General features: G+C 40.3%; 2 protein-coding genes across 2 annotated transcripts in view; both read left to right on the top strand.

Moving 5' to 3' along the window:
* LOC118330200 overlaps positions 1-9,334 on the top strand; it is an 80,982-nt gene that overhangs the window by 7,673 nt on the left and 63,975 nt on the right. The gene's annotated exons all lie outside the window — the stretch shown is intronic.
* LOC118330201 (inverted formin-2-like) lies at positions 6,704-9,324 on the top strand (the record flags this gene model as incomplete). The annotated part of the gene is given in 7 exon segments (XM_035664668.1): positions 6,704-6,868; positions 7,429-7,510; positions 7,809-7,925; positions 7,994-8,320; positions 8,471-8,524; positions 8,624-8,857; positions 9,051-9,324. Coding segments are annotated over 5 exon segments (744 nt in total), but the record flags the coding sequence as incomplete, so codon positions are not given.

The raw sequence follows: 9,334 nt of genomic DNA, 5'->3' as shown, positions 1-9,334 counted from the left end.
ATTCTGATTCTGATTCTGATTCCCCTCAAGCCCTGTGATCACAGTACATTATTCAACCCACTAGGAGAGAGAATGTCTTTTAAGGAAACCATTAATAAAACTAAATGAGAATAAAAGAAAAGCTTAGATTTTTTTGTAGTGAGGAAACTGAACAAAATATGACACAATTTACCAAGGACCATAAAAGTAACAGAAATAATCTGATTATTCTGTTATAATTGTAATCTTCTGTGCTATTAACATCATGTGCACTGCTTGTATAGGCTAGTTTTGTAGTGAGCTGAACGTAGCACTTGGACTAGCAACAGACTGAACTTACCAATGAACTGAAGACGGTCCGAATCAGTGCTGAATGTTGCGGCGGTATGAACGATGCTGTCACTTACTGAAATGCTTTTTAACAGCAATGTGACCATTTGAGAAAAAGAGTGAATATTTCATTAGTGACTACAAATCTTTGAACTAAACTGAACAACATGCTTTGCATAAAGTTTCATGACAATCTATCTGTCAAAACCTTTCCCTCAAAACCGCATGTTGACGTCATGTCAGGGAATTCTGTAGTCTGTAGTTTTATCTTCTGGGACCATGAATGTCTGTACAAAATATGACAGTAGTTGTTGAAATATTTCATTCTGGACCAAAGTTGTGGACTGACAGACCGACATTGCTGTCCCTAGATCCACACCACTTTAGCGCTTCATGCTTTTTTTTCTCCATTTCATAAAGCAGTTTCTGGTGTAATAAGTTCAAACGGGCTTTATCGCTTTTTCTTATTTATTATTTTTTAGACGTAGCAGTCTGATGGTAGAATCATTCTCAAGCCTAATAGATTCCATATGGAGAAAAGTTTCTTACATGACAATACATTATTCTCAGTATTATTTCAGCAAATTAATATAAAAGATTATTGGTTGACTTATTTTGCCATTATTAATCATCCACTATGCACTCACTCCTATTTTAAAGTAATTGTCCCCAACAACAAATCAATTAAACAAGTCCAACAAAAGACCAGAAGGGAGGTGCTTCACACAAAAAAGTAAAATTTTAGTTTCTTCTGGATTCTTTATGTCCACAGTATTGTGCCTTGAACTCAGTACCATTATATAACCCCAGATGGTTCTCTGGCGCCTCTGCTCATCTGTAACATGTTCATGGGTCCAGTCGGCATACACACCAGAGAATGCTGGCGGGCCTTTGATCTCTCTCCCATACTGGGCCTCCTCAAAAGGGTGAGCGTCCTCAAGCTTGTCCAGCCTGAATGCATCCAGCTGGATCTCCTCCAGGTCTGATAGGGAATGAAACACTATTGATCTAATTCACTGCTTCTATGGAAACAATATGTCACTTCAGGGTTAAGCGATGGCACTCGTGGGCTTCTCAGGTAGAGCTGCATCCATGAGCACTTGTGCGCTGCAGGTCCAGGTATTGTCTCCCTCTGTAGGCCCCCAGTCCTAAGGAATGCCAGTGGCTGCCAGCTCTAGACAGCTTTTCACATTTTTACTCCTAGCAATTCACTCCAAAGGCAGAAGAGCCCTCATATCTGTGCCATATGCTACACTGTGAAAGTGCATGCTCAGATGTTTAAGCAAGGTGGTATTAGGATTTGGCTATTTTCCTAAGGCCGGCTTTAATGTCAAGACATTTGTGAGGTGCATTTAGCTGTGTTGATAGATGCTTAGATAAAATACCAACTATGAAGAGAGGTAGATGTTTTATATGATACCAGTTCACTGAAAATATGCAGTAGATTATCGTGTCTATATATACATGTGTCTTTTTATGTGTGTGTGCATAGGAATACATCTGTGTGCATATGTGTGTGCATATTTGCACACATCTGTGTATGTGATCCAGGGGGTAAAGGACAGTAAAATATTGTGTTGGCTTTACTCTGTTATGCTCTTGTTGTGAGTCTCAGTGAGAGGAGGTTGGCTTGACTCTCTTGTTTTGGATAATTGTACGCTGCCGAGGTCTGTGGTCCCCTTCTCTGTCTCCCTGTGGCCAAGGCTGCAAGAGCCATATTTAGGTTGCATGTCCTCCTCATCTTATCCTGTCTCATCCCCATCCTGTCCGACACAACCCCACAACACAGCAGGGCGCGATTGAGGGACAGCAAGTGGTCCAGAGGCCAGTCTTTAGGTGCCTAAGGAAACTGTCCTATGTTACTACAAGACTTCCCTTGACTTCTCAGTAGTGTTCAGAATCTTTGTTTTGGACCTGTTTTGTGGACATAAAGTTGCATGGTTTGGTTACATAAATGTTTTTTAGGGAGTTTATGTAACCAAAAATATTTGAAACCATGCTGTAGCTGTACTAGTGTTATTTTTATTTTTTCCCTTGCAGGTTGTGCTCTACTTCTCCATGGTTATATAGGGCAGTGTTTTTCAAACTGGGGTCCGAGGACAAAAGGAGGAATAGAGTATTTAAACTTTTAACACGTTTTTTAGGAGTTGGAACAGCAAGGAAAAGTAATTGGGTGGCCGTTTTGATTGATTGAAGTTTCATCACTGATTGACAATAAAGACATTTTTATTTTCAAACCTAAAAATAAAGATTTACTCATAGGAGAGACCTTAAGACAAAAAACAAATTTGGGGTCTGTGGTCCGATCTACTGTTGGGTTACTCAAAATGAAAAAGTTTTGTCATAGGGCATTGCAGTATGTTTATGAAATAAGTGATAAATGAGTAAGTTGTACTGTAGATGGTTTGACTTGAGTGAAACTTAAATTATGTGCTATGTATTATGAAAATCATGAACTGGGAAATGCATTTCTGGGGGCGTGTTGCATCAGCTACCAGTTAGACAATGAAACACAATCTAGGAAGACTGGTTTGAGTTTGAAGCTTCATGAGATCCTAAAACTCTGCAAAGCAAACATAATATGAGGAAGGACTTCACAATTCTGGAAAGTTCTCACAGTGGCAAACATTTTATCATCCATAGCAACAGTCACCAGATAATATGTTATGTTATGTTATGTTATGTTATGTTATGTTATACTATTTTGCTGGACGGCTGTGTATAAAAAGTGATGGAACTAGTCACTTTTCATATGTAAGAACAAACTTTCTGGCTTTGCTCAAGCACAGAGAATATAGACCCCCAGGACCCCATGCACCTCAGTGGACTTCATCCTAAGCAAGAACAATATCTGATCATTCCTTTAACAATACCCTAAAGTTGCTGCAGCACTTGCATGAATCAAAAACAGAATATGAAAATTTGAATCAGATGCCTCTGATTACATGTGTCCATGGCTAATACACTTCTCCATAGGTTGTCTCTTTTTTATGACATTTCTTTATGTCTATCATAAATATAGTGAGCATGTGTGTATTACTGCAGATCTATGGGAGATGGGTCTATCTCTTTGATGATAATGTATGGGATATATATCCATCCAGAAGCACAAAGCTCTAGCATAAGGAAATGTGACTGTTTGGAAAAGGAGGACATGTTCATGCTTCTAATATTTCTCTTGATACTGCTGTATGTTTTAGGTCATTCATGAGTCATAAAGATGGATATTGAAGTCAGTATTTATGAAACTCTCAGTCAAGTGAAGTCATAGCTAAACTGGGTACCACGCAAAAAATGAAATTCTGTTAGTGGTAAACATAGATTCTTGCAGGGCTACACTGTGGTGTGTGCTGTGGTGTGATCATGTGTGGTTCTTAAGCCACTGCCTGCATCAGCTCGCCTGTCTCCTGCGGCAAAGGGTAGTAGGAGCAGGTGGTGCTGTAAACAAAGGCGCAAAGGAGAACTCTTGATATCTCTGGCTCAGTCTTTCTTTTTTCCTTCTCTCTCACTTTCTCTCTCCTTTTCTCTCACATAATGCGTTTTCACACTCACACACTCCTTCACCTTCTCTTTGCCTTTTTAGTTTAGTCACCCAATGAAGAATTTATCGCCACTGGGCTTGGATTCCAATTATTATCTGCTGAAGTCATCCATGTAACTCACATGTTTTATAGCTAGAGGGCTACATTTCTATTTTTCTTTACTTATATACTCTTTATCAGGGAGGGTATTTAGTAAATCCTCATTCTGTGACCCTTTTTCTTCATTTTACCTCTGTTTAGGTGTTCCCTGTGACCCTGTTTGAACTGATGAGTTTATATGCTTTACTGTGGGGCACATGATAAGGTCAGAATCATTATGTAGGCTAACCTTCAGCCTTTTATCCAAATAAGCACCTGCCTGTCATTTGTGTTATTTAGACTGTGAAGCTATCAGATAAGTAGATGCTCTAGACACAATTAGAAAATAGAAGATCAATATTATGTGGAATTTTGAGGACTGGGGAGGTGACTTTCATACAGAAGAAACAGAGGGATCAAATGTGACTCAAACTGGGAGGTTGGTTCTTCTGTTATGAAGTCAAAACATGCTTTTCTGTCATTAAACACTTTGAAATCACTGACAAATTTCAAGCACAAACCAGGCTGATTCATTTTCCATCGATTTCACTACCCTTCAATCCCCTTTCCAGGAATGTATTCCTGCTGTGTGCCATTGTACAGAAAACCTTACTGGTAGTGACTAAATGATTCTGGTTGTTGAGAATGTTTCCAAACCTCAACTCCATGAAAAAAAAAAACATGATTTGACTCATTTTCCAATCACCACCGTCATCCTTTATATTGCTTGTCATACCCCCTGCGGATGCACGTAAGTCCTACTCTTAACTGGAATTGGTATGCAAAGTTTCCAGTGGGTGTATGTGTGTGTGGACACCATTTATCATAGGACGCATTCAAGCAACATTTCCCCTAACCTCATGTACTCTGGGATCATGTCCAGAAGAGTAAAACTAATGATAATCCCAATGACATCCCAGGTTAGGGGTCATAATAGAGCCTTCACTCAAGACTAAACAAAATATTAATATTATTAATATAAAAAAAATATTGTTAATTTATTACATCAGACACATCAATATGTCAAATTAGGTGACCATGGTCCCTCAAATTCTAGATGTGTTAAGACTACAAGTTGAAGACTGACCAACACTGTTGGTTTGCTTGCAGTTTTTAGCCAGAAATATCTCACACACTATCAGATGGATTGTCACGAAATTCATCGGCCTAAATATGTAAGTGATTCCCTCACCTTTCCTTTTGGTTTTGGTTAAGATTGAAGTGTTTCGACAACTATTGCATGGATTTCCATGACATTTTATACAGGTATTTGTGGTGTCCAAAGGATGTATCCTAATGATTTCCTTGTGATTACCTGACCTTTCTTGTAGCGCCACCATGAGGTTGACATGTCAAGTGTAATGCCTCAATAACTATTGGATAGTTTGTCATGCAATTTGATGTAGACCGTAAGGGTCTTTGTGACAATTAGCATTTATTAACATGTTAACACTAACTAAACAAAGATCAATGATGAAAACACAGTACCAAAATGACCACCGGTACTATACATATGGTAAATACTTAATGCCTAAATGTTCACATCTTTGCTCACCCCACCCTACAAATTATATAATAAACTAGTGACTAAACATGGTTACCTTTCTGCTTATACCATCCTCATCAGCACTATCAAACACATAATAGACATTGTCCTTCCAAGCTAGAAAAGACAATTCTGACAGTTTTAACCCTAACCCGTCTTTCTGGGCCCTGTAGGGCAGAAACAGTTTTCTTCATTATCTCCGTGGTCGATTATTCTGGGCTTTCGGTGAAGCGAGCGGTGGAAAAACAGGTAGGCGACAGTACTGTTTTGTACGGTTTCTGCAGCAACGTATGAGTTGAAACAAAAGGCATGTGGCTTGATTAAATGTTGGTAACCAGTTAACTAGGAACTTTGTTTAATTACCATTTTGGGTCTGTTAAAGAGGAGGCCCAAAAGGACTCTTTAGGAGATGCCCCAAAAGTGTATTATAACTAACTGGGGAATCTGGACAGTTAGCTGCAAGGATCCCCCAAGTTTGCTAGAAACATTCTGGGTCGTGTCCTTGTTCCTGATTCGACGAGTACTCGGTTTGACCTCTAGTGATCAAGCCTAGCTAAAAATCTGCCGAAGTTCCCCCGTTCAACTTTAAGACGAGGCAACTCAAGAAGACAAAGTTAAATCTGGCAGCAAAAGAAAGGACGATGGCATTTCAGAGCACTTTGTTTCTCCTTTAAGGTGGAGGAACTTGAAGTGTAAGTGTCCAATTTTCCTGGCATTGCTGCATTTGAAGTACTTTGGTGATTTTATTAATTTTAACTATGTGTGTGACTGCTTGCACCTGTTTGGTAGTAAAAAGTAAATATGGGGTTGTATTTCTTGATCGTAATAAGGGTAACCAATAATATAAGTAGATAAAGATAAAACCTTGTTGTTGAACCTTTGAAATCGGGGTGACTTAAAGAAAAGTTTGGTCTTGTCTATACTATTTGACTAGGGTACCTGGTGGACTATATTAAGCTGGTTAAATAGAAATCGCATTACTTAAAATACAAACAAAATGCTCAGAACCTTTAGTCGACTGAAACTTGACTAGACTTAAAAAGAGTGATAAACGTGGGACTAAAACTAAGTAAAACTAAAATGACAGTTTGACACAAAGACTAGACTCAAACTAAAATTAAAACAGGCCACCAAAAACAATACTACTCACCACGCTGCCCCCTGCTGGACCTTCACCATAAAGGTGTGTGTTTACCTGCTCTGTCTTCTTCTTCTGTGGTGTTTCCAGGAGAGTGTGCAGGCCTGTGAGCAGCTGCAGCAGCTGTTGTCCTCGCTGGAGGACCAGAGGACGCACCTGTCCACCTACCTGTGTGAGGACAGCAGCAGCTTCAGCATCGACCAACTCTTCAGCACCATCAAGACCTTCAGAGGACTCTTCCTCAAAGCCATCAAGGTCAGCAGCCAATCACAGGGCAGCGCGGTCAGCAGCCAATCACAGGGCAGCGCAGTCAGCAGCCAATCACAGGCAGCCAATTGTAATGTTGTTTTTTATTGAAAGATGCAAAACAAAAAAAAATAATAAGATGTTATTGATACGTTATTGATGATGTTATCGGTGTTATTGATGTTATTGGTAACGTTGTTGATATGTTATTGATGATGTTATTGGTGTTATTGATGATGTTATCTGTGTTATTGGTAACGTTATTGATATGTTATTGATGATGTTATTGGTGTTATTGATTATGTTATCGGTGTTATTGGTAACGTTATTGATATGTTATTGATTATGTTATCGGTGTTATTGATACGTTATTGACGATGTTATTGATTATGTTATCGGTGTTATTGATACGTTATTGACGATGTTATTGGTAATGTTATTGATACATTATTGATGATGTTATCGGTGTTATTGGTAACGTTATTGATACGTTATTGATGATGTTATCGGTGTTATTGATACGTTATTGATGATGTTATCGTTGTTATTGATACGTAATTGATGATCAGGAGAACGAGAGTCGCAGGCAGCAGGAGAAGAGGAGGAAGCAGCAGGAGGAGGAGAGGAAACTCAAAGGAGACACCAAGATCAGTGAGTCATCCACCTCAAATTCAGTCTGCAACGTCCACCTAATATTTTACAACAAAATATCTAACTGAACAACAATAACAACAACAATAACAACACTAATAACAATAACAATAATAACAACAATAATAACAATAACAATAATAACAACAATAATAACAACAATAATAACAATAATAACAATAACAACACTAACAACAACAATAATAACTATAATAACACTGATAACAATAACAACAGCAAAAACAACAATAATATAATCATAATAAACGTGAATGTTGAAGACGTCTCTGTCCTCCAGTCAGGAGGGACGTGTCTAAACAGGACGAAGGCTGCATCATCGACAACCTGCTGGCTGAGATCAGGAAGGGCCACAACCTGAAGAAGACCAGACCTCGAGCTGAGAGGGGCAGCCATGGTAGGACTGTGGTGGACTGTGGTGGACTGTCTTTGTGAGTCTGTGTTTGACTGTGTTGTCCTCGTCAGATCATCCTGTGGTCATACGGACGTCCCTGGCTGTGGATGAGCCTGACTCATCTCAGTCCAGCCAATCAGAGAAGCCTGCAGAACCACCAGAGACTGGAACCCAGATTCCTACTGATCCAATAGCTGAAACGAGACCAGAACCAGGGATAGATGAGACCCAGAGCCTGGACTTTGGTCCTGACCCAGAGATCGGGAACGGAAGGAACGAGGAGTCTGAGTTTGAAGAGATCACATCATTGGAAGTGAGGACGGCCGAGCACAACGATGGTCCAGATCCTGGTCCAAAGGAACCAGCACAGAAGTCCAGGATCAGGATCAGTCCAGCAGGTAAAGTCTGGTCCTGAGTGGTTCTGGATCTGTGTGAATGATTTCAGACGTTGATCTGAACAGCTTCCTGTTTTCACTGTAACCCAAAGAGTTTCAGAATAAAAGCCCCCTCATGTAACCCAACCAATCAGAACGTGTGTTTTACTGCAGGCGCTGACGTTGGGTCCAAACGCAGAGCGAAGGTCGGCTGCGTGTCACACTGAGGTAAGCACATAAGCAAACTGTACTTCCTGATTGAGAGGACACAACCTGAGTGGTTGAATTCGGGGTGTTTCCTGCTGATTTCTTCTTCTGTGGTTCCAGATGAGTGGAGGAGGACTCGTCTCCATGGCGACTGTATCAACCTGTATGGAGAGATACGTCAAAATAAAAGCATGAACAATCTGGAGTCTGACGGCTGATTGGTTGTAAAGTTTACCTGAGCTCTCTCTCTCTCTGTGTCTCTCTCTCTCTCTGTGTCTCTCTCTCCCTCCCTCCCTCCAGGTTAAAGTGAAGGACTTTGGCATCGACACAGCGAACATGTTTGAGTTCTGGGATGTGAGTTTGTTTGTTTGTTTGTTTGTTTGTTTGTTACTAACTGTATAATAATAATTAACGTACAGACCTTTTACATTATGACATCAATAGTAACTCAGGTGACCTGAACCAGGTGCAGTAGTGGGCGGGGCTTGTAGTTGCGTGTGCTGTGATTGGTGGAGTGACGTGTGATGTCATGTTTGCTCATCCTCAGTGGGTCGGAGGTCGTTACTCGCTGTGGTCAGCCATCGGTCTGTCCATCGCTCTGCACATAGGTACGTCTGCTCACGACCTTTGACCTTTACTCAACCCTCACGCTCTGTATTGATCAGTATTGATCAGTGCTGATTAAAGGGGACCCTTCATAAGCCCCGCCCCTTTCTGCTCTGTGCTCCAATCACAGTTGAGTTAGCCTCGTAGCTCTGTGATAGCTTTAATTGTTGCTAACCGCTAACTGCTGGTATGCTAACAGTAGCAGCTAACGGTATGCTAACGGTA

Source organism: Morone saxatilis, unplaced genomic scaffold (assembly GCF_004916995.1).
Source record: "Morone saxatilis isolate NCDOM2014 unplaced genomic scaffold, NCSU_SB_2.0 Contig2, whole genome shotgun sequence".
Classification (NCBI taxonomy): domain Eukaryota; kingdom Metazoa; phylum Chordata; class Actinopteri; family Moronidae; genus Morone; species Morone saxatilis.
Note: the sequence above shows the minus strand (reverse complement) of the source record. Positions and strands in the feature narration are given on the sequence as shown.